The 26,217-nt window shown below is 33.9% G+C and overlaps 2 protein-coding genes across 2 annotated transcripts; both read left to right on the top strand.

Moving 5' to 3' along the window:
• The first annotated feature begins 5,886 nt into the window (after positions 1-5,886).
• On the top strand, positions 5,887-15,254 carry LOC131868482 (homeobox-leucine zipper protein PROTODERMAL FACTOR 2-like). Its single transcript, XM_059215648.1, has 12 exons — positions 5,887-6,088; positions 6,241-6,412; positions 8,398-8,515; positions 8,646-8,834; positions 8,924-9,337; positions 10,100-10,201; positions 10,315-10,506; positions 10,708-10,870; positions 11,031-11,263; positions 11,358-11,429; positions 11,537-11,767; positions 15,069-15,254. Exons 1-12 carry the CDS (start codon positions 5,887-5,889, stop codon positions 15,252-15,254), a joined length of 2,274 nt encoding a protein of 757 aa, XP_059071631.1.
• Positions 15,255-17,146: 1,892 nt separating this feature from the next.
• On the top strand, positions 17,147-21,847 carry LOC131078712 (homeobox-leucine zipper protein ROC7-like). Its single transcript, XM_059215647.1, has 11 exons — positions 17,147-17,277; positions 18,351-18,468; positions 18,599-18,787; positions 18,877-19,290; positions 20,052-20,153; positions 20,249-20,458; positions 20,651-20,766; positions 20,974-21,039; positions 21,121-21,268; positions 21,363-21,458; positions 21,542-21,847. Exons 1-11 carry the CDS (start codon positions 17,147-17,149, stop codon positions 21,845-21,847), a joined length of 1,896 nt encoding a protein of 631 aa, XP_059071630.1.
• Positions 21,848-26,217: the final 4,370 nt, after the last annotated feature.

Raw genomic sequence — 26,217 nt, 5'->3', positions numbered from 1 at the left:
GTTAATCAACATGGGGGGTCGATTGAAGAGGTTGGAGCCAAAAATTTGCAAAGAGATCCACAAAAATGAAGAGGTGTGGGACCTTTTATCTAGAATGGGGATGACACATTTTGTCTTTTCCATGAAAGGCTACAATAGAGCACTCTCATTGAGATTCTGCAACTCCCAATAGAATGGTGTGTTAGAATATTGGGATTGATGTCATTGATGTTTTTGGATTCAACAACATTGATTTAGAAAATTCCAACATAATCCAACACAAGAGTTCATAAGGTCTACAATGATTACTAGTCCAAAAGTCACATAAGTCTTCGAGATTATAGTGTAAATATATCTCTAGTTGACTATATTCAAACATTCTGGTGTTGATGCAGGATTACAACATTGTTATGGGTAAGGTAATAAGATAATATGTTTCTTCTCGATTAATGCAACATGATTTTTTTTTCTAGTCCTATCTGGAATCATTAGCAGGTTAGATGTTTGTTATGAAGGAAGTCTTTTCTGTGTTATGGCAGACTTCTTCAATATAATGTAATCAATATAGCATGGTGTGTAAAGGATTTTTGGTGATTATCCTTTAGTCTAGTTAAAGTCGATTTCATAAAGACCCATTCAGTATATAATGCAGTTAGATAGCAATGTTTAGGATGATGATATTTTTTATCATATGATATGGTGTAGAGTATTGATGCAAAGATTGGAAACTAGAAGGGTAGAAGACCCAAAATTAGCCCTCTATGCCTTGTTTAAGGCCTAATACAACCTCGTAACTAGGGTTCTAAACACACTAATGATAACCATTCACCAATTACACCTCCTAGGGAGAGTTTGGAGTGCTTCACAACTAGGAAAATTCACTCTAAGCTTCCAATCAAGTTTGGAACTCTCCTTTGTGCACCTGGGTCAAGAAAACCCTATTTAGGCCTAGTTTTAGTAGCCCTGTCAGACTGGTATTTCCCACTTTGTTCAAAATTCCACTAAAACATCCTTGGAACAATTTGTATATTTGAATACTCTTTTGGGGCTTACACCCAAACCCAAAAGACCAAGGTTTGACTCTGCTCCAGCACCACTAAGCACCTACTATGGACACAAACCTAATAGGCCTAATTAGGCTTGTTTTCCAAAGCAACCACTTGAGAATGGGTTTGCAAAACTAAACTCACCACTTAGACATGTTCCCCTGTCCTCTAATTGACCAAATCAATCATCAAACCGGTCTCCATGCACTCCCTTGGTTACTATTTTCTCTTTCCTCCTTCTAGCCTAGACTAAACATATTGTGTTGTTTAGCCTAGGGCTTGGTGGTAACCACACCAATCCTCACTCCTAGATTATACCCTTTTAGAATCTCAATGTACACTCCCCTAACTTGGATTTTTCAAGAAGCTGCTGAATTCCATAATGGAATTTGCAAGTTAGGGCCACATCTTGCATGAAACCCTATGAACTGAGGTTTTGAATGACAGTTTTTAGGGCCACATTTTAGTAAGTTCTTGACTCATACAGATTGTAAGGGCTTTAAGTTATCTCCCTAAGTTAAGTTTTTCACCATTTAGTTTCTCCAATTCTTCAGCCAGTGCATCAAAGTTGGCCTCATCTGAAGAGCTATTGTCAGAGATCTCCAATAATTGCTCAGTTAGTTCTCTCCTTTTTACTTTTGAAGCTTTGAATATATCTCTCAAGGGTTCAAGCTCATCCCTAGTTTCATCAAGTACTATAGCCATATCTCTATAATTCATATCCTCCATAATGGCTTTAGGGTTTCCTTCCAAATGATTAAGACTTAAAGAAGTTAGGCTCTGATACCAATTGATAGACTTATACAACACTAAGAGGGGGGGTTAATCAATGATTGTGAAAACAATAACACTTTAAACCCAGAAAGATAAAAACAAGAAACTAGTTTACTGAAGACTTTGCATGCAATCCAAAGTATTATGAAGAATTCACAACAAGTAAAACATTCACCATAACACAAGTGTTTATACATGGAAAACCCAACTGGGAAAAACCATGATGACATGGGACTCACAAGTTAACTATCTACAAAAATAGGTAACTGACCGGTTAAGGTTTACAACATGTTTTGTTAGGAGCAAATCTTGTTAAACATCCCAAAGCCCTATTAGGAGCTATACCTGTTTAAAGGTAACATTAATGGAAGATTTAGATCCAAGTTAATGAATCACCTTGTTAGAGGATTTCTACAATGAAGCTTGTTAGAGCTTACCGAATTAGGGGATTTAACTATTGTAGTGATTAGAAAACAACAGGTGGTATGATCTAGGAATAGCACATTCTTCTTGTATAGATCCTTTTTTCCTCACTCAATACTGCATCACTGACATACTCTGCAACTCCTTCGATAAATTGCATCAACTCTAACTCATAAAATCATTTGTAACTTGCATATCAAAATAACTCATCATAATGTCTTTTTATAGACATTAGATTTCATGTCGGCTCAAGAAGCTCAACACAATTTCCTAGGTTCAGTGAATCTAGACAATCTTTAATACCACATCACAAATCACTGCCATAAAATTTGGTTAGAGATAACACATCATGACTAGTGATAACTCATCACACAATCTATGAAATTGGTTGGAACAGCGATACTGGTAGAGTGTTGACTTAACTAAGATGACACCTTCATACCGATTAGACTTACTCTATGCATATGATACTGGTTTGTAATATCAAGACTTAGGAATAGTACTAGTTTGACTTAACTAAGATGACTATGACAATATGAATACATGTGTGTGTGTGTGTATGTGCCATCAATGACAACACATAAAGTCATCCAATACAAAAATCAGCATCAAGCTAACATAGACCCCTTAACATTTTAACTTAAAAATTGGGAACTGCCAACAGCTGGTCAACCTAAAATTAAAACAACGCCCAAAGGGAAAACAAAGGCTTTGAAACAAGGAAAAACCCATGTCCTAAAAACTTAAACCCTAGGATTTTCAAATGTCTTACATGCTATGCAAGGAAAGGAAAAACCATTCCAACACCATCTTTGTATGACTATGTGGTGGAGTGGTGGAGGAATGGAAGACCTGCCTTTGGCACTGCTATGTACACCTTTGCCAAATAGTTGCAATTTTTGAAGTACCAACTTAAACATTGGAACCATCAATGTTTTGGAAACATATTCTATGCTAGAGCGGCTTCCCAAGAAGAGTTGGATGGTATTACTAGAAAGATAAGACATTTTGTTTTTCTTGAGGTCCTCAGTAGAGAGGAAGCTAAGGCAATGAAAAATTTGGAGGAAGGTGAACTTCATGTGGAAATTTACTAGAAGCAAAGGGAAAGGATTGAATGGTTTCAAGAAGGTGATAAAAAAATTTCTTTCTTCTTTTAGTCACTGAAATCTAGACGTCATGATAATTCTATTCCTGTTCTTGTCAACAATATGGGTGAACAGGTGGCTTCGATGCAAGAGATGTCTCGAGAGATTGTTCAGTACTTCGCTTCCCTATCTAGGGAAGATTCTCAAGGGGGTTCAAAGGAGGAATCCCAAGCCCTCTCTTGCATAATTTCTCTGGTTACTAGGGAGATGAATGAGCATCTTATGGGTGACATCTCACTTGAGGAACTAGACAAAGTTGTTTTTCAGATGAAGAAATGGAAAGCTATGGGCCCTGATGGCTTTCCCATTGAATGTTTCCAGGAATTATGGGATATAATCAAGATGGAGTTAATGGAGGTGTTCAGAGATTCCTAGAGGAACAAACAGATGCTCCATGCTCTGAAATCCACTTTCCTTGCACTTATTCCCAAGTGCGGAGGTGCTGATCAGTTAAGTTAGTTCTGCCCTATTTCTCTCTGCAATGTTTTATAAAATCATCTCTAAGATGATAGTTGGGGGATTGAAAAATGGCTGAAGTATCTAATTTCGAAGGAGTAGAGTGGTTTATGGAGGGTAGATAGATTCTTCATGGGGTGGTCATTGCTACAGAAACTATTCATTCTATGGCAACTTCCAAGGAAAAATCCATGTTCATCACGCTTGATATGGCAAAGGCTTATGATAGAGTGTGGTGGTCCTTTCTCTAAAAAGTTCTTGGAGCCTTTTGTTTTGATGAGGAGTGGATCCTTTGGGTCACTAGTTGTGTGAATTCAACCTCTTTCTCTATTTTTGTTAATGGTGAGCCCTCTGAGCTCTTTAGTGCCTCTAGGGGTTTGAGGCAGGGGGACTCCCTTTCCCCTTATCTCTTCATTTTTCTTGCTGAAGGGCTTGGAAAATTGATGAAGAAGAACATGGAGAGGGGTCTTATTCATTGGTGGAGATGGGGAGATGGTGTGGCTTCGCAGTCGCATCTTCAGTTTGTGGATGACATTTTTTTGATGGGATTAGCTAAGATAAGAGAAACTGCAAATTTGTGCAGCATTTTGGATATCTATCTTGCAGTGTCTGGTCAATTAATTAATAAGGATAAATCTTCCATCTTCTTCTTCAACATACCTAGCCCTATTCAGTTGAGGATTTCTCAAATTCTAAGGTTCTAGATTGGTTTTCTTCCCTTAGAATACTTGGGTATTACCATCTCTTCTAGGAATCTTCCTCGAGACTCTTGGCAGTACATCATAGATAAGTTTCACCAGAAGGAGAATCTGTGGACTCATAGGTGGTTGTCTTTCACTGGGCAGATTCAGCTACTCAAGTCAGTGGTTCAGGCTCTCCCCACTTATAGATGTTAGATCCAGGTGGCTCCTGTGGGATTTGTTAATGATTTGGATGCTTTGGCAAGACAATTCCTGTGGGTTGGTAATTTTTTGGGCTCAAAGTGGAGCCTTCTTAAATGGGAAACAATGTGTACTCCGAAGCAGCTGGGGGGATTGGGTTTAAGGCATGCTACTCTATTTGGGCAGGCATTGGTTGCAAAGATGTATTGGCGATTGTGTGTGGAACAGGACCAAGTTTGAGCAAAGATTCTGGCCCATAAGTAGCTTCCAGGGGTTCCAAAGGAAGACATCCCTAGATATCCTGTGATAGTGAAGGGGTCTGTGATATGGAATACATTTAAGAAGGGAGTTTATCTTGTTAAGGAAGGCCTATTCTGGATTTGTAAAAGGGGGGAGGAGGCTCTTTTCTCATCTGATTCTTGGGATAGCTTTCCTCCCATTATCTCACACTACCCCAATCTGACATATTTATGTCAATATTTCCAAGAGGTGGGTTGGTCTAGAGTTAGTGATTTCAGGTCTTATTATTACAATGGGATGTTGGAGATGGCAAAGTGGAAGGATCCTGGAGCTTGGCCTGTGATTGGTTTGCAAGAGGAACGCGATGAGTCGTATGATATTTTAACTAGTAGGTATTGTAACTCCATCAAGGAGAAGGATACTCTGGCTTGGATCGTATATACCAAGGGAACTTTTACTGTTGCTAGTGGGTATTAGAAACTTCTATCTCCATGGCTAACTGGGGGGGAGGTTCAGTGGTGGAAATATGTTTGGAATAAGTTTTCTTGGCCTAAGTGCAATTTCTTTATGTGGATGCTTGCCTTGAACAAATGTTTAACCTGAGACAATATTTGAAAGTGTGGCTTTCAAGGTCCTTCTAAGTGTGTTCTATGTGGTACAGGTGAGGAGAAATATTCACATTTTTTTTTTCAGTACCCTTTCTCCTTCCAGCTCTGGCATTTGTAGTGGAGTATTTGGAAACATCCTTGTGTCCATGCCTCATCCCTGGTGGGATTTTGAATCAGATGGGGTAAGCCTCCTACCTTGGTCCCTTTTCTTTAGATAATGTGGAGAATTGAACCTACATTCATTTAGTGGAAAATATGGTTGGAGAGAAATCGAAGAATTTTTTAGGGAGAAAACCTTGTCTCCCAAGTTTGGCACAAAATTATGGGTATGACAATGGAAGAAAAATGTGAGGAGATGATCCCTTTGGATAGAGAAGATGCTGATATTATGGAAAGACTAGGCCTCAAGGGTTTGTTTCTATCTTCTGCATGTGTCAGAAGAGGTAGAAGGGTGAAGAAGAAGGTTCAAAGGGAGGGCAGATGGCTACCTCCTCCTGAAGATATTTTGAAGATCAATACTGATGGTTCTTTGTGTGGTAATCTAGGTTCAACGGGGATTGGTGGAGTAGGAAGAGACTAGATGGGTAAGGTTTTGTTCTTCTTTTCTATTCATCAAGGGCAGCAGGCTAACAATTTTATTGAGGATCTTGCTATTCAAGTCACGCCCTTGAACGTGCTTTTGCTCTAGGATGGCTTAAGGTTATTTATGAATTGGATTCCCAGATTATTATCAAGAGGCTAATTGTTAAGAAGGTGTTTGGTGTGAACTGGCAGCTTGCTTTGGTTGCTTTCCACGTGAGTGAAATAAGGCCGTTGATTATCTGGCTAAGTGGGCCTTTGAGAAGGATGGTAACTGGAAGGTGAAGGGGTGGGGTAACCTTTCTCCCGACTATCACTAGGAGTTTGAGAGGATCTTGGTGGAGGATATGAATGGTTATGAGGCTGGGTGAGTTTTGCTTTTGGAGCCTGGGGCTCTGGATTGTCTTTGTAATGTTCTTGTTTGAGAGTTAATAAAGTTTTTACCCCTTTATTGAAAAAAAATTCATTAATTATAATTTAAAATATTATATTTTTTTATATAAAAACAAGAATTTCAATATTAAATTTTAAATTTCTATAACACAAGCTTTCATTTATTATTTCCTGATTAATATTAAATATTGGTTGGTATTTTAATTTTTTATTCTATAAATATTAAATTATAATAAAATTTTTTTGCCTATAATTAATGATAAAATAATTGTTTCACCAATATTAATGTAAATCTAAAAATGCTAATATAATTTAAGATGCCATTTATTTTGATATCTTTTTGTTCCGTTTATATCCCAATAAAAATTAGGTAAAATTTGGTTACTAGAATACCAAAGCTTCCAAGCTCTTTTTTTTGGGGCTCCCCTAACTTTTTTTAAGTCAATTTGGCTACATATATAGAGAAAGTATTCATATTCTTCACTTGATCAACTAAACATAAATAATAAATAGATGTCAGGTATCAAAATATATATTTCTATTATTTTATTGGAAGTTGTGACATTTATTAATTCATTACTACATAACTGTTATCCATTATAAAGAACTAGAAGAATTCACTCAAAGAAGATTGCTATCCAAATAAAATATAATTTACTACTACAAAACTCTTATATGAGGAAAAGCATTTCACTCAAACCTCTTTGATTAAAAGGAGGATTACTGATCAAAAAAGGAAAAATGAGTGATAATTGTGAAGGAGATAGAAATAGTGGCCACAATGAATATGGAGGAGCAAGCTCCACAGAGAGAAATAATTTGGGCAGAAAACATACTCGTTATACCAGTGATCAAGTTGAAGTAATGGAAGAGTAAGATTTTTAACTTTTTAATGTTTTATTTCTTTTATAATATATTAAGTTGAATAAGATCATGATGTAATTTACATATTATAACAATTTATAATTTCTCTTTTTTCTTATGCACTCTCCCACAATCTAATACAAAAATATTAGATTATCAACATAATAAATGTAATGAAATATTTTTAGATTTGATTGTGTATTCATGTTGATGCTAAAAAATTGATACACAATCAAATCTAAAATCATTCATAACATTTTCATGGATTGTGGAAATCTATTATTTTTAACATAAATATCTTTTCTTTCTTTATCAGTAAAGTCAGAGCCGAAAATTCATATATTGAAACAGAGAGTTTTTAACATGTCTATTAGCCAAAACTCTAAAAGCATAACCAGAATATAAAACCTATCTTTCAAACTTCATCAAGGGGCACAGCAGGGGGAGTCGAAGATCTTCCTCATCCCCACAACCGACTCTTCTGGCACCACCTCTCCTACCCTGTTGAGCCTGGGAATCCTCGTTTTCCATTTTAGGTGGTAGAATTCCGTTCAACCTTGCAAAAGAGAGAAGTTCTTCCTCTCTTCCCAGGTCTTCTGGATTCTGGTCCATGAAGCAGCACTTGAGGAAACTGAGCCCCACCCCAGCAAATGCTCTATGTTTGTCCAGCTCCTTACCTTTCAGGTCTAGCAGAAAAGGGTAATACTTTATTAGCTCCCCAGGGACATTAAACAAGATTCTCTCACTGAATCATGTAGCTCCTTGTTGAGAATTTCTTAGATATTAGATTAAACATAATAAATCTTAGATCTGTGAAAATCTAATGTTATTAACATTATCTTTTGCTTTCTATTATAAAAAATATCAATTTATCAAATATTGCCTCATCTATACATGAACATAAGCTTAATTATTTTATATATTTGTAAGGGATTCTGAGTTGAAAACATTAATTCTTGCAGATCTTAATGAAACTGAAACTATTTTTTAAAATATTTTATTGTTGCAGAGTGTTTAAGATGTTGCAACATCCTGACGAAAAGGACAGACAAGAACTAAGCACTAAACTGGGTCTCACATCACAGCAAATTAAATTCTGGTTTCAGAACCGGCGCACCCAAGTAAAGGTAGTATATATATTTACTTTCAAAGTTAGGGTTAACAATTACGACTCTTTCTCTTTCAAATTTTTATTTCACTGATTTTTTTGATATATATGAATAATCTTCTGTTGAAAAATCCATTATTGTGGTCCAGGTTCAGCAGGAGCGTACTGACAACGCTAATTTGCGTACGGAAAATGAGAGATTCCGACTGGATAGCCAGGCGCTGAGAAATACACTTAACAATATCAGGTGTCAAACGTGCGGAGGATCTAATTTCATGACAGAGATGGTTTACGAACAGCAAAGCTTGGCTTTAGAAAATGAGCTTTTAAGAACGGAGGTTTGCCAAAATAATTGCATGGGATTTTTTGCATTTATGTGTTGTATAAGTTAGTTTGGTCCACTAACGATCTTCTTCTGGTCCTGTAGATTGAAAAACTGAATGCAGTTGCCTCGAATTGTGTTGGAAGAACAATCCCCTTGTTAGAAACCAGAGCAGATCAATCACAGATGATGTACTCTTCACACCATGAAGAGGGAAGCTCAGGACAGAACCAGATTACATTGCCCACACCCACTTGTGTTTCATTGGATGAATCCTCGGCAATGGAAGCTGCGCAAAAGGCCACCGAAGAATTTATCTGGATGGTAGACGCAAACGAGCCTGTTTGGGTGAAGAAACCTTTTGCGGATGGTACGATAGAAATTCTGAATACGAATCAGTTGTACGGAACATTTCCTCAGGGCATGGGGCTCAGCAGCAACATGAAGAGAGAAGGTAGCAGGGACACCTCAATTGTTTCTATCACAGGAGCTGAATTGGTTGATCTCTTCATGGATGTGGTATGATATTTTAAAGGTTTTAATTCAGAAATATTTAGGATCCCTGCAATTTTTACATGTTCTATGACAAAGATTGAGATATTCTGTTCTAAATCATGATATTTTCCTAATAATTCCTTATAACTTGCACTGTTATGATTCCCTAGTGTCTCAAGATTTTATAGATCTATGTGTGTGATATTGTTTGGCTTCATGCTTGTATATATATATCATGAGATTTAGGCATAAAATTCAAGCTTAGAGATTTTAATGTTATCTGAGAATTACTTTCTATTTTTTTTTTCAAATTTTACATCTGTTTCTAAATTTTGTAACATGTCTTAACCAAAACTGATATTTTTAATTTGATGCATGTTAACCATTCCGTTTAACTTGAGATAACTTTCCATAACTTTCTATAAGTGTTTTAGGGTTTGTTTATTTGGTGGGTGCTTTGCTTTTCGTCAGTTGTCTCTTTACTGTTTTATTAATGTGTTTGGATTATAAGACTAGTCTGTCAAATTTTGCTATGGACAAGATTTATGATCCCTAAAATATAAACTTTAATATTTTGTCTTTTATAAGACTTTGGAAATATAACAAGGTTGGTTGCTAATTGTGCACACCACCAATAACTGGATCAGCTATTTGGAAGATGAGCATTTAAGGATTCGGCGGAATATTTGATTATTTGAAACAGCCGTGGAAAGCACTACCATTTTAGATACTTAGAACAAATTTATATGCAATACATTAAATCGGATTTTCTATATGTTGTTGCAGAATAAATGGAAGAAAATATTTTCATTAATTGTAACAAGAGCAGAGACCTTGCAAGTTGTGTCTCAAGGGGTTGGTGGTCACAGAAATGGTTCACTTCAACTGGTATGAATGTCTGTCTCAATAAAGAAAGAAATTAATGGTTTCTAAGAGAATATTTTCATAATGATGGAATATTAATATGGTATGTACTCGTGGAGATGTATGCTGAGCTACAGATTCTATCTCCTCTTGTTCCCACGAGACATATATCTTTTCTTCGGTTTTCCCAGCAGCCAACCAATGGAATGTGGATAGTGGTAGACTTTTCTTTAGAAAATTTGAACTACAGTATTTCGCCCTCGGTTGGATGGTACCATAGGCATCCGTCTGGATGTGTTATACAAGATATGCCTAATGGGTGTTCAAAGGTCTGTATTCTTTTTAGTTCTGTCGATTGGTCTAACTATAATAGTAGCAAAGAAATTGTAATGAATCTAAGTATAAGCTGATTTTTCCTGAAAAAATTTAGATGGATATATGTAATATATCTGTTGTATTGTTATTTGAAAATGACAACTTTAAGTTGGAATTTATATGTAACAGTTATCATGCCTTAAAATATAATGCAGGTGATTTGGATAGAGCAGGGTGAGACAGATTATAGAATAGTTAATAAAATATTTGAGCAAGTCATCAACAGCGAAATGGCCTTTGGCGCCCAGCATTGGCTGACATGCTTGCAGAGGCAATGCTGTTGGTTTGAAACTCTAGTAGATCTCACCAGCGAAGGAGGTATTCAATTTTTTGAAAAGACATGTTTTATATTAAAGTAAAATGGTTTTTGATCGGTCCCATATCCTGTTATAATAGAAGTAGAGTAGAATTGTAGTCAGGCTATCAAGCAAGTCTTTTTAATTTGTCTGCAAATATGTAATGTATATAATGTTTGCAGATGTTTACCGGACAAATATGATAAGATTGGCGCAGAACATAAGCAGTCAATTTGTTGCAAACATAAGTGCACTCTCACAATCCAGCAACGACCCTATTAAAATCACAACAAGAAACGCTTCCGAAGTGGGACAATCCAGTGGTGTTATTGTCTGTGTTGGAACTTCTATCAAGCTTTCTGTCCCCCCAAAAGTACTGTTTAACTTTTTGGGGGATGAGCGAACCGCATCAAAGGTATACTATACGTGTTCCGATTCTTATTAGGAATCTCTGGATTGTATTTTGTTTATCATTCTCTGAGATTTTTTCTGTCTTTTATTCTGTGAAGTACAAACTATTATCATGTGGAGAATGGAAGGAACTCACAAGCATTGGAAATGGATCAGACCCTTCAAATTGCGTTTAATTGTTTGATGTTTATTGTATGAGTATAAACATTCGAGACTTTTCCGCAATTGTTTTCCTGCATTTCATTTGCCTTGAGTTAAATGCTTTTAGAATTTGCAGGAAGGCGAGACAGAGAAGATGCTGAAACATAGTTACAGAGACGCATCGGGGTCTTTTTGTGTGTATACAGCCATAAATGTTGACATCATCCATGGTAAGGATGCTTCTTCATTACCCATTGCCGCTCATCATGGATTTGCAGTACTACCATATCATACTTCAACTGCCGTTAATTCACTTATTCCAACCACTATATTACATGAGGAAGCCTCGGCCACCAGCCTTGACAGTGTAGGTTCAGTACTTACATTAATATTCCAAAATATTGAGACAGAGTTTACCAACTGCAGTCTGAGCGGTGCATATGTTGAAAAAATCCACAATACTATGAATAACACCATCCAAAGAATAAAAAAATTTCTGGCATTGTATAGATGATTGAGTGCTCAAATTACAGCAGTCTCAGGAATATATCATTGTCCTTTTACAGAGGTGGATTCGATTCAAACCCACAAAGACTAAAATATGTTTATTTTGATGACATAATTGAAATTTCCATGGTTACCAAAATGGGCGTGTTTACCGTTTTGGTGGATTTATGCAAGTTCTAGTGGAGTTAAGATTTGAGTTCTGGGTGAATTTGAACTCCTGGTATAGGAACTGAAATAGCTTGTGTGTCTCCTCTTGACACTGCTTCTATTTACTATGTAGTAACTGATGTTATATGTCTCCTCTACACACAACTTTGCATTTGTGCGTTGCTTTACTTATGTTTCTATGATAGTTTACATATATAACACTGATTCCTGATATATGGCCCTATGATCAGGCCGTGACCAAATAATTTTCACTATTCTTTCTATATACCATTTATTGTAACTGTTCCCTATATTAAGATTTAATATAATTATATATGTTTTAATTTTTTTGTTATAATAAATATTTTTCAATTTTGTATTAGTTTTTATATTTATAGTTTAATATGAGTATTATTAATGTTTTTAATAAAGATAAACAGGTTTTACAAGAGCTGAAATCTAAAGTTTTACATACCAAGGTCAATAGCCAAAAAGACATTAATAACTAATAATTTGATTGGTGAGAGAAAGTTTTATTCATGGAGTGTTGGACTATGATAAAGTTTAATTTTTTTGGGTAGAAAACCTTCTTGGTATGCAAGGATCAAATCTTTGGATGTTCAATGACATTTTGTTAGGAAGTTTGTTTACCATTTGATGCATGAGTTATATAGTTTATTTATATTACAAATTCTCTCATGGTAAATGCAAAGTTTGGGTGAGTTTAAAACATTATTGTGGCTATAATTATAAAATATATGATGAATAACACATTAACAATTATATTTAAATTGTGCTATGTGGAGGTTGTACACTATAGTGTATAGATGAAGACTTTATACAGATTAACATTTCAATATTGTAGTTTGATATGAGATAGTTGGAGTTAGTAATTTTTGTTGTTTTCAACAACAAGCACAACAAAAAAGTGAGTTATATTTGTTAAGATAAATCATTATACAGTTACCTAACAAAGATAGTGCATAACTAGAGAAAGTGATTGACAAAGATAGACGAATGAGTGATAGGTATTTGCATAGGAAGTTGAGTTTGTCATGAAAGTTGTTGTCATTGGGTATGTGAGTGTTCTTATGCATTTTATTTGTTGATAGGTTCATTTTTTCAAATTGTACTTTGTATTGGGGAGCATCTCTTTGTTTGGAAATAATCTGTTGAGATTGTCATATGTTGTATTATATTATAGTTATAATGATCTTGTATTGTAAGTGTTTCACTTATATCATTTTAATTGGAGCAATGATGGATGTTATAAGCTCTTGTGAATTGACTTTATATGCATTAGAAGTTAATTAGTTTTAAATCCAAAACTGTAATATTTTTCCAGTTGTCATATTCAGTGGCGAAAGTTTGAGGTAGGAGGATTGTTAACCAAAATTCTTTAGCCCTTTTGAAATTGTGCTTTCAATCTACCTACACTCAGAGGATAAGGTCTGCCTAGTTCTATAATAAATGTCATCATTTTCATTTAATATCTACAAAATGAATGGTGACCGCTTGGACTTTGGAGTTGTTTGAACAAATGGTGAAAGTAATATAACAATAAAGTTTCATGAGGCAAGTAGCATACAATTTAGTGAGATTCATTGGTCTGACATGTCAAAGGACCTCTTATAGCAGCCTCAACATAGTGAAGCCAATAAAGCCATTAGCTAACAAAGGTAAACTTGTTCAAGTTTGTCCCCTATCTAAGAGGAACAAAGCAATAAAGATATATTATCAATGCATGCACAGCTAAGATAGATTTAGAATGTTATCCGTAGTGCAATCACAATTACAGCTGTAAATTATCAAACTAAAATTTGCAAACTAGCAATTGGAAAGGATTTCTAGAGGGGAATAGAGTTTCCAAGACAAATTTTACATGTAGAAACCTAAGATTTGGGAACATATTTTACATGTAGAAACCTGAGATATGAGAAATCAGATTTACATATTCAATGGAAAGAATGCATGCCTTCAATCTACTAGCTGTCCAAATCATATATTTATGTCAAATTTGAAAATTCGTAGTAAATACACAATCAACTCTATTTGCTTTTGCAAGTTTCAAAATGTGGACAATGACTGATATAATAATTTTAACTTCCACTACAGAAACTAATAGAAATTCAGTAGTTTGTTAATTTACAATAATGTTCCATCATGGTTGTATAATTATTAACACTTAGTTACCTCCAGATAAAGATGATCTAGCTTTTTACCAAAATGATGTGCACTATACTGTTGTTTCAGGAATTTGGTTGCAGCCATACCTCTGTTGTCCTTGTAACAGATCATAGAATAGTGGAGGTTACTATAACTATAAGATTTTCAATATAGCAGTATTGACCATAACAATTCTCTTTTGATGTGATTGAGTACATCATAGATAAGTTTCACTAGAAGGTGAATCTTGGACTCATAGGTGGTTCTCTTTCACTAGGCAGATTCAGCTACTCAAGTCAATGGTTCAGGCTCTCCCCACTTATAGATGTTAGATCCAAGTGGCTCCTGTGGGATTTGTTAATGATTTGGATGCTTTGGCAAGACAATTCCTATGGGTTGGTAATTTTTTGGGCTCAAAGTGGAGCCTTATTAAATGGGAAACAATGTGTACTCTGAAGAAGCTTGGGGGATTGGGTTTAAGGCATGCTACTCTATTTGGGTAGGCATTGGCTGCAAAGATGTATTGGCGATTGTGTGTGGAATAGGACCAAGTTTGAGCAAAGATTCTGGCCCATAAGTAGCTTCCAGGGGTTCCAAAGGAAGACATCCCTAGATACCCTGTGATAGGGAAGGGGTCTGTGATATGGAATACATTTAAGAAGGGAGTTTCTCTTGTTAAGGAAGGCCTATTCTAGATTTGTAAAAGGGGGGAGAAGGCTCTTTTCTCGTCTAATTCTTGGGATGGCTTTCCTCCCATTATCTCATAGTACCCCAATCTGAAATATTTATGTCAACATTTCCAAGAGGCAGCTTGGTCTAGAGTTAGTGATTTCAAGTCTTATTATCAGAATGGGCTATTGGAGATGGCAAAGTGGAAGGATCCTGGAGCTTGGCCTGTGATTGGTTTAAAGGATGAACACGATGAGTTGTATGATATTTTAACTAGTAGGTATTGTAACTCCATCAAGGAGAAGGATACTCTGGCTTGGATCATATATACCAAGGGCACTTTTACTGTTGCTAGTGGGTATTAGAAACTTCTATCTCCATGGCTGACCGAGGGGGAGGTTCAGTGGTGGTAATATGTTTGGAATAAGTTTTCTTGGCCTAAGTGCAATTTCTTTATGTGGATGCTTGCCTTGAACAAATACTTAACCTAAGACAATATTCGAAAGTGTGGCTTTCAAGGTCCTTCTAATTGTGTTCTATGTGGTACAGGTGAGGAGAAATATTCACATTTATTTTTTTGGTGCCCTTTCTCCTTCCAGCTCTAGCATTTGTAGTGAAGTATTTGGAAACATCCTTGTGTCAATGCCTCATCCCTGGTGGAAATTTGAATCAGATGGGATAAGCCTCCTACCTTGGTCCCTTTTCTTCAGATAATGTGGAGTATTGAACCTACATTCATTTAGTGGCAAATATGGTTGGAGAGAAATCGAAGAATTTTCAGGGAGAAAACCTTGTTGTCTCTCAAGTTTGGCATAAAATTATGGGTATGACAGTGAAAGAAAAATGTGACGAGATGATCCCTTTGGATAGAGAAGATGTTGATATTGTGGAAAGACTAGGCCTCAAGGGTTTGTTTCTGTCTTCTGCATGTGTCAGAAGAGGCAGAAGGGTGAAGAAGAAGGTTCAAAGGGAGGGCAGATGGCTACCTCCTCCTGAAGATATTTTGAAGATCAATACTGATGGTTCTTTGTGTAATCTAGGTTCAACAGGGATTGGTGGAGTAGGAAGAGACTGGATGGGTAAGGTTTTGTTCTTCTTTTCTATTCATCAAGGGCAGCAAGCTAACAATTTTATTGAGGGTCTTGCTATTCAAGTCACGCCCTTGAACATGCTTTTGCTCTAGGGTGGATTAAGGTTATTTATGAATTGGATTCCTAGATTATTGTCAATAGGCTAATTGTCAAGAAGGTGTTTGGTGTGAACTGCCAGCTTGCTTTGGTTGTTCAGCAGATCTTGCAGATTAGTTAGAGGATGGAACACATGATGTTTGTGCACATTCCACGTAAGTGAAATAAGGCCGTTGATGATCTGGCTAAGTGGGCCTCTGAGAAGGATGGTAACTAGAAGGTGAAGGGGTGGGGTAACCATTTTCCCGACTATCACTAGGAGTTTGAGAGGATCTTGGTGGAGGATATGAATGGTTATGAGGCTAGGTGAGTTTTGCTTTTGGAGCCTGGGGCTCTGGATTGTCTTTGTAATGTTCTTGTTTGAGAGTTAATAAAGTTTTTACCCCTTTATTGAAAAAAAATTCATTAATTATAATTTAAAATATTATATTTTTTTATATAAAAACAAGAATTTCAATATTAAATTTTAAATTTCTATAACACAAGCTTTCATTTATTATTTCTTGATTAATATTAAATATTGGTTGGTATTTTAATTTTTTATTTTATAAATATTAAATTAGAATAATTTTTTTGTGCCTATAATTAATGATAAAATAATTGTTTCACCAATATTAATGTAAATCTAGAAATGCTAATATAATTTAAGATGCCACTTATTTTGATATCTTGTTGTTCAGTTTATATCCCAATAAAAATTAGGTAAAATTTGGTTACTAGAATACCAAAGCTTCCAAGCTCTTTTTTTTGGGGCTCCCCTAACTTTTTTTAAGTCAATTTGGCTACATGTATAGAGAAAGTATCCATATTCTTCACTTGATCAACTAAACATAAATAATAAATAGATGTCAGGTATCAAGATATATATTTCTATTATTTTATTGGAAGTTCTGACATTTATTAATTCACTACATAACTGTTATCCTTTATAAAGAACTAGAGGAATTCACTCAAAGAAGATTGCTATCCAAATAAATTATAATTTACTACAATAGAACTCTTATATGAAGAAAAGCATTTCACTCAAACCTCTTTGATTAAAAGGAGGATTACTGATCAGAAAAGGAAAAATGAGTGATAATTGTGAAGGAGATAGAAATAGTGGCCACAATGAATATGGAGGAGCAAGCTCGATAGAGAGAAAGAATTTGGGCAGAAAACATACTCGTTATACTAGTGATCAAGTTGAAGTAATGGAAGAGTAAGATTTTTAACTTTTTAATGTTTTATTTCTTTTATAATATATTAAGTTGAATAAGATCATGATGTAATTTACATATTATAACAACTTATAATTTCTCTTTTTTCTTATGCACTCTCCCACAATCTAATACAAAAATATTAGATTATCAACATAATAAATGTAATGAAATATTTTTAGATTTGATTGTGTATTCATGTTGATGCTAAAAATTTGATACACAATCAAATCTAAAATCATTCATAACATTTTGATGGATTGTGGAAATCTATTATTTTTAACATTAAATATCTTTTTTTTTTTATCAGTAAAGGCAAAGCCAAAAATTCATATATTGAAATAGAGAGTTTTTAAGATGTCTATTAGCCAAAACATTAACAACACTAGTATCCATCAAAAAGCATCGAAATGTCTAAAAGCATAACCAGAAAATGAAACCTATCTTTCAAACTTCAGAATATCTTTCAAACTTCATCGAGGGGCACAGCAGGAGGAGTCGAAGATCTTCCTCATCCCCACAACCCACTCTTCTGCCACCACCTCTCCTACCCTATTGAGCCTGGGGATCCTCGTTTTCCATTTTAGGTGGTAGAATTTTGTTCAACCTTGCAAAAGAGATAAGTTCTTCCTCTCTTCCCAGGTCTTCTGGATTCTAGTCCATGAAGCCGCACTTGAGGAATCTGAGCCCCACCCCAGCAAATGCTCTATGTTTGTCCAACTCCTTACCTTTCAAGTCTAGTAGAAAAGGGTAATACTTTATTAGCTCCCCAGGGACATTAAACAAGATTCTCTCACTTGACCGAGGGGCCTTGAATCATGTAGCTCTTTGTTGAGAATTTCTTAGGTCTTAGATTTAACATAATAAATCTTAGATCTATGAAAATCTAATGTTATTAACATTATCTTTTGCTTTCTATTATTAAAAATATCAATTTATCAAATATTACCTCATCTATACATGAACATAAGCTTAATTATTTTATATATTTGTAAGGGATTTTGAATTGAAAACATTAATTCTTGCAGATCTAAATGAAACTGAAACTATTTTTAAGAATATTTTATTGTTGCAGAGTGTTTAAGATGTTGCAACATCCTGACGAAAAGGACAGACAAGAACTAAGCACTAAACTGGGTCTCACATCACAGCAAATTAAATTCTGGTTTCAGAACCGGCGCACCCAAGTAAAGGTAGTATATATATTTACTTTCAAAGTTAGGGTTAACAATTACGACTCTTTCTCTTTCAAATTTTTATTTCACTGATTTTTTTGATATATATGAATAATCTTCTGTTGAAAAATCCATCATTGTGGTCCAGGTTCAGCAGGAGCGTACTGACAACGCTAATTTGCGTACGGAAAACGAGAGATTCCGACTGGATAGACAGGCGCTGGGAAATACACTTAACAATATCAGGTGTCAAACGTGCGGAGGATCTAATTTCATGACAGAGATGGTTTGCAAACAGCAAAGCTTGGCTCTAGAAAATGAGCTTTTAAGAACGGAGGTTTGCCAAAATAATTGCATGGGATTTTTTGCATTTATGTGTTGTATAAGTTAGTTTGGTCCACTGACGATCTTCTTCTGGTCCTGTAGATTGAAAAACTGAAAGCAGTTGCCTCGAATTGTGTTGGAAGAACAATCCCCTTGTTAGAAACCAGAGCAGATCAATCACAGATGATGTACTCTTCACACCATGAAGAGGGAAGCTCAGGACAGAACCAGATTACATTGCCCACACCCACTTGTGTTTCATTGGATGAATCCTCGGCAATGGAAGCTGCGCAAAAGGCCACTGAAGAATTTATCTGGATGGTAGACGCAAACGAGCCTGTTTGGGTGAAGAAACCTTTTGCGGATGGTACAATAAAAATTCTGAATACCAATGAGTTGTACGGAACATTTCCTCAGGGCATGGGGTTCAGCAGCAACATGAAGAGAGAAGGCAGCAGGGACACCTCAATTGTTTCTATCACAGGAGCTGAATTGGTTGATCTCTTCATGGATGTGGTATGATATTTTAAAGGTTTTAATTCAGAAATTTTTAGGATCCCTGCAATTTTTACATGTTCTATGACAAAGATTGAGATATTCTGTACTAAATCATGATATTTTCCTAATAATTCCTTATAACTTGCACTGTTATGATTCCCTAGTGTCTCACGATTTTATAGATCTATGTTTGTGATATTGTTTGGCTTCATGCTTGTATTTATATATCATGAGATTTAGGCATAAAATTCAGGATTAGAGATTTTAATGTTATCTGAGAATTACTTTCTATTTTTTTTTCAAATTTTACATCTGTTTCTAAATTTTGTAACATGTCTTAACCAAAACTGATATTTTTAATTTGATGCATGTTAACCATTCCGTTAAACTTCAGATAACTTTCCATAACTTTCTATAAGTGTTTTAGGGTTTGTTTATTTGGTGGGTGCTTTGCTTTTCGTCAGTTGTCTCTTTACTGTTTTTTTAATGTGTTTGGATTATAAGACTAGTCTGTCAAAGTTTGCTATGGACAAGATTTATGATCCCTAAAATATAAACTTTAATATTTTGTCTTTTATAAGACTTTGGAAATTTAATAAGGTTGGTTGCTAATTGTGCACACCACCAATAACAGGATCAGCTATTTGGAAGATGAGCATTTAAGGATTCGGCAGAGTATTTGATTATTTGAAACAGCCGTGGAAAGCACTACCATTTTAGATACTTAGAACAAATTTATATGCAATACATTAAATCGGATTTTCTATATGTTGTTGCAGAATAAATGGAAGAAAATATTTTCATTAATTGTAACAAGAGCAGGGACCTTGCAAGTTGTGTCTCAAGGGGTTGGTGGTCACAGAAATGGTTTACTTCAACTGGTATGAATGTCTGTCTCAATAAAGAAAGAAATTAATGGTTTCTAAGCGAATATTTTCATAACGATGGAATATTAATATGGTATGTCCTCGTGCAGATGTATGCTGAGCTACAGATTCTATCTCCTCTTTTTCCCACGAGACATATATCTTTTCTTCGGTTTTCCCAGCAGCCAACCAATGGAATGTGTATAGTGGTAGACTTTTCTCTAGAAAATTTGAACTACAGTATTTCGCCCTCCGTTGGATGGTACCATAAGCATCCGTCTGGATGTGTTATACAAGATATGCCTAATGGGTGTTCAAAGGTCTGTATTCTTTTTAGTTCTGTCGATTGGCCTAACTATAATAGTAGCAAAGAAATTGTAATGAATCTAAGTATAAGCTGATTTTTCCTGAAAAAATTTAGATGGATATATGTAATATATCTGTTGTATTCTTATTTGAAAATGACAACTTTAAGTGGGAATTCAGTTATCATGGCTTATAATATAATGCAGGTGATTTGGATAGAGCAGGGTGAGACAGATTATAGAATAGTTCATAAAATATTTGAGCAAGTCATCAACAGCGAAATGGCCTTTGGCGCCCAGCATTGTCTGACATGCTTGCAGAGGCAATGCTGTTGGTTTAAAACTCTAGTAGATCTCACCAGCGAAGGAGGTATTCAATTTTTTGAAAAGACATGTTTTATATTAAAGTAAAATGGTTTTTGATCGGTCCCAAATCCTGTTATAATAGAAGTACAGTAGAATTTTAGTCAGGCTATCAAGCAAATCTTTTTAATTTGTCTGCAAATATGTAATGTATATGATGTTTGCAGCTGTTTACCGGACAAATATGATAAGATTGGCGCAGAACATAAGCAGTCAATTTGTTGCAAACATAAGTGCACTCTCACAATCCAGCAACGACCCTATTAAAATCACAGTCAATTTGTTGCAAACATAAGTGCACTCTCACAATCCAGCAACGACCCTATTAAAATCACAACAAGAAACGCTTCCGAAGTCGGACAATCCAGTGGTGTTATTGTCTGTGTTGGAACTTCTATCAAGCTTTCTGTCCCCCCAAACGTACTGTTTAATTTTTTGGGGGATGAGCGAACCGCATCAAAGGTATACTATACGTGTTCCGATTCTTATTAGGAATCTCTGGATTGTATTTTGTTTATCATTCTCTAAGATTTTTTCAGTCCTTTATTCTGTGAAGTACAAACTATTATCATGTGGAGAATGGAAGGAACTCACAAGCATTGGAAATGGATCAGACCCTTCAAATTGCATTTCATTGTTTGCTGTTTATTGTGTGAGTATAAGCATTCGAGACTTTTCGGCAATTGTTTTCCTGCATTTCATTTGCCTTGAGTTAAATGCTTTTCGAATTTGCAGGAAGGCGAGACAGAGAAGATGCTGAAACAAAGTTACAGAGACGCATCGGGGTCTTTTTGTGTGTATACAGCCATTAATGTTGACATCATCCATGGTAAGGATGCTTCTTCATTACCCATTGCCGCTCATCATGGATTTGCAGTACTACCATATCATACTTCAACTGCCGTTAATTCACTTATACCAACCACTATATTACATGAGGAAGCCTCGGCCACCAGCCTTGACAGTGTAGGTTCAGTACTTACACTAATATTCCAAAATATTGAGACAGAGTTTACCAACTGCAGTCTGAGCGGTGCATAAGTTGAAAAAATCCGCAATACTCTGAATAACACCATCCAAAGAATAAAAAAATTTCTGGCATTGTATAGATGATTGAGTGCTTAAATTACAGCAGTCTCAGGAATATATCATTGTCCTTTTATAGAGGTGGATTCGATTCAAACCCACAAAGACTAAAATATGTTTATTTTGATGACATAATTGAAATTTCCATGGTTACCAAAATGGGTGTGAGTACCGTTTGGGTGGATTTATGCAAGTTCTAGTGGAGTTAAGATTTGAGTTCTGGGTGAATTTGAACTCCTGGTATAGGAACTGAAATAGCTTGTGTGTCTCCTCTTGACACTGCTTCTATTTACTATGTAGTAACTGATGTTATATGTCTCCTCTACACAGAATTTTGCATTTGTGCGTTACTTTACTTATGTTTCTATGATAGTTTACATATATAACACTGATTCCTGATATATGGCCCTATGATCAGGCCGTGACCAAATAATTTTCACTATTCTTTCTATATACCATTTATTGTAACTGTTCCCTATATTAAGATTTAATATAATTATATATGTTTTAATTTTGTTTTTATAAAATTATTTTTCAATTTTTTATTAGTTTTTATATTTATAGTTTAATATGAGTATTATTAATGTTTTTAATAAAGATAAACAGGTGTTACAAGAGCTGAAATCTAAAGTTTTACATACCAAGGCCAGTAGCCAAAAATACATTAATAACTAATAATTTGATTGGTATGCAAGGATCAAATCTTTGAATGTTCAATGACATTTTGTTAGGAAGTCTATTTACCATTTGATGCATGAGTTATATAGTTTATCTATATTGCAAATTCCCTCATGGTAAATGCAAAGTTTGGGTGAGTTTAAAACATTATTGTGGCTATAATTAAAAAATATATGGTGAATAACACATTAACAAGTATATTTTAATTGTGCTATGTGGAGGTTGTACACTATAGTGTATAGATGAAGACTTTATACAAATTAACATTTCAATATTGTAGTTTGATATGAGATAGTTGGAGTTAGTAATTTTTGTTGTTTTCAGCAACAAACACAACAACAAAGTGAGTTATATTTGTTAAGATAAATTATTATACAATTACCTAACAAAGATAGTGCATAACTAGAAAAAGTGATAGACGAATGAGTGATAGGTATTTGCATAGGAAGTTGAGTTTGTCATGAAAGTTGTTGTCATTGGCTATGTGAGTGTTCTTATGTATTTTATTTGTTGATGGGTTCATTTTTTCAAATGGTACTTTGTATTGGGAAGCATCTCTTTGTTTGGAAATAATTTGTTGAGATTGTCATATCTTGTATTATATTATAGTTATCATGATCTTGTATTGTAAGTGTTTCACTTATATCATTTTAATTGGAGCAATGATGGATGTTATAAGCTCTTGTGAATTGACTTTATATGCATTAGAAGTTAATTAGTTTTAAATCCAAAACTGTAATATTTTTCCAGTTGTCATAATCAGTGGCGAAAGTTTGAGGTAGGAGGATTGTTAACCAAAATTCTTTAGCCCTTTTGAAATTGTGCTTTCAATCTACCTACACTCAGAGGATAAGGTCTGCCTAGTTCTATAATAAATGTCATCATTTTAGTTTAATAGCTACAAAATAAATGATGACTGCTTGGACTTTGGAGTTGTTTGAACAAATGGTGAAAGTAATATAACAATAAAGTTTCATGAGGCAAGTAGCAAACAATTTAGAGAGGTTTATTGAAAGCAATAAAGATATATTATCAATGCATGCATAGCTAAGATATTTTTAGAATGTTATCCATAGTGCAATCACAATTACACTAAAATTTGCAAACTGTGAACTAGAAGAAACTAGCAATTGGAAAGGATTTCTATAGGGGAATAGAGTTTCCAAGACAAATTTGACATGTAGAAACCTGAGATCTAGGAACATATTTTACATGTAGAAACCCGAGATCTGAGAAATCAGATTTACATATTCAATGGAAAGAATGCATGCCTTCAATCTACTAGCTATCGAAATAATATATTTATGTCAAATTTGAAAATTCGTAGTAAATACACAATCAACTCTATCTGTTTTTGCAAGTTTTGAAATGTGGACAATGACTATATAATGATTTTAACTTCCACTACAGAAACTAATAGAAATTCAGTAGTTTGTTAATTTACAATAATGTTCCATCTTGGCTGTATAATTATTAACACTTAGCTACCTCTAGATAAAGATGATCAAGCTTTTTACCAAATGATCTGCACTATACTATTGTTTCAGGTATTTGGTTGCAGCCATACCTCTATTGTCCTTGTAACAGATCATAGAATAGTGGAGGTTACTATAACTGTAAGATTTTCAATATAGTAGTATTGACTATAACAATTCTCCTTTGCTATGAGTGAGTGTTAGTTACAATCTGCCTTGTGTTTCACAAGTAATGAGATCTATATTATGATTGATATAAGGGTGCAGATTTGGAGTATAGAAATTGAGATAAATTAATTAGTGTATTAATAAAACAACATATACTCTATGATTATAAAGATCACATAGATACCTCCTGATAAAGCTTATAATTTTCAATCCCCAAGAATGAAAAATTTCCCCAAAACTTCCAAGGGACAACGAAAACTTACTCACACAAATAGTATTGAAAATGAAATTTATGAAACTATTTACAATAAATTAACAACCAACCATTAGGTATATCTATGTTAATAGACTATCAAAACTTAGGCTCACTTAAATTTATGTTGGGATAGTATCCCTTTTGTGTAAGTTGTGGGATAGTATTCATTCTGGTCGTCTATGCAAGATTTAAACAATGAAAATATTAACAGAACATATATTTGTATCCCCTACAGATCTCCCAAGCAAAACAATATTCGCCAATCATCGTTTAAAGTTAAAAAATATGCATGTATACTTTAAAATAACTTTTAAAAGTTTTGAAAAAGAAAAATATGTGTTATAATTGGTCTAAATAAGCCAAAACAGGGGATAAACGCCACAAAGACCCAACATCATCACTATTCTTCTGAAATACATTAATAATAAGCAAAAATAGGGGATAAATCCCACAAAGACCCAACACCATCAGTATTCTCTGAATAATTTTCTTGTTGATTTTCTCAAATATTCTTCTGAATAATTTTCTTGTTGGATTTTTATAATGATTATTATTAATGTTAAAATATAAGGTTTGATAATATATTTAAATTTATAATAGTAGAGATATTTTAAATATATTCATTAATAGTGATTATATTATTATATAGATATATAAATGTTAATTTTAATTTTTTCACATTATTTATTCAAGTAGAGAGGCATTACACATCAAAACATTAATATTTAATAATAAATTTAATGTTTTCAAAATAAGCAACACATAAAATTCTCTCAATGTCTCTAATAAAAGTAAAAAGAGTAAATAAAATAGTTTCAAATGTTTTTCATGAATATTTTTATTTTAAGAGTTATTTTATTGATAACGATGCTTAGTGGTTAAATTGTGTCCAAGATTTTTTAATAATTTAATTTTAATGTATACATTTCAAATTTATTTTTTGAAAAAAATCATTATTTATTATTTTATTTTATATTTATCTTGAAAAATATAAAAAATTATTATATGTTTATAGATTTCTTTAAATTTATATTTAAACATAAGAGACATTCTACAAAACAATATTCAACAACATGAGATGTTAACAAAAATATAATATTGAATGTTTATATGTGTGCATGTATGTATGTATACATATACATATACATATACATATACATACATACATACATACATATACATATGGAAAGACAACAAATATTTTAAAGTTTAAATTTAGTGATTTTTTTATTTAAGTCATGAGTCAAGGAGTAAATATTTATTATATAGTTAAAAATTTCATGGGCATAAATTGAGTAAGATATAAACATCAAATAATTAAATAATTAAAAAATATATAAACAAAGTAAAAATATAAAAAACAAACACAAACAAAATAAAAATCTAGAAACAAACCCGTAAAAAAAATGAAAATATAGATTCAAATTGATATCTCTTCATATGTTTTAGATAAATATATTTAAGATGTCTATACTATTAAATTGAAATTATTTTATTATTTTATTCTATTGAAATATAAAAATTTATCTCGATTTTTTACTACATAAATAATAAATATTATTTCACCAACATATCAAAAGAAATTTTTAAATAATTATCTTTTCATCTTGATAATATAAACCTCATTAAAGAGTAATTTTTATTAATTATATTTTAACTTATTTATGAATTATGATATTTTATTTTATTTTTTTTGGTAAATCACTACTGTCCAACAACTACTATCATACCATTATAGTTCAGAAAAA

Source organism: Cryptomeria japonica, chromosome 2, assembly GCF_030272615.1.
Source record: "Cryptomeria japonica chromosome 2, Sugi_1.0, whole genome shotgun sequence".
Taxonomy (NCBI): Eukaryota; Viridiplantae; Streptophyta; class Pinopsida; order Cupressales; family Cupressaceae; genus Cryptomeria; species Cryptomeria japonica.
This window is presented reverse-complemented; position numbering and strand designations above follow the sequence as displayed.

Bases quoted from the DNA above. Each gene is read 5' to 3' on its own strand.
- LOC131868482 (XM_059215648.1), top strand. From the start codon at position 5,887: ATGGAAGAAAAATGTGAGGAGATGATCCCTTTGGATAGAGAAGATGCT. The intron at 8,835-8,923 runs GTTTGCCAAAAT...CTGGTCCTGTAG, and splicing joins ATGAGCTTTTAAGAACGGAG to ATTGAAAAACTGAATGCAGT. The intron at 9,338-10,099 runs GTATGATATTTT...ATGTTGTTGCAG, and splicing joins TTGATCTCTTCATGGATGTG to AATAAATGGAAGAAAATATT.
- LOC131078712 (XM_059215647.1), top strand. From the start codon at position 17,147: ATGAGTGATAATTGTGAAGGAGATAGAAATAGTGGCCACAATGAATAT. The intron at 21,040-21,120 runs GTGCACTCTCAC...CTCACAATCCAG, and splicing joins TCAATTTGTTGCAAACATAA to CAACGACCCTATTAAAATCA. The intron at 21,459-21,541 runs GTGAGTATAAGC...TCGAATTTGCAG, and splicing joins CATTGTTTGCTGTTTATTGT to GAAGGCGAGACAGAGAAGAT.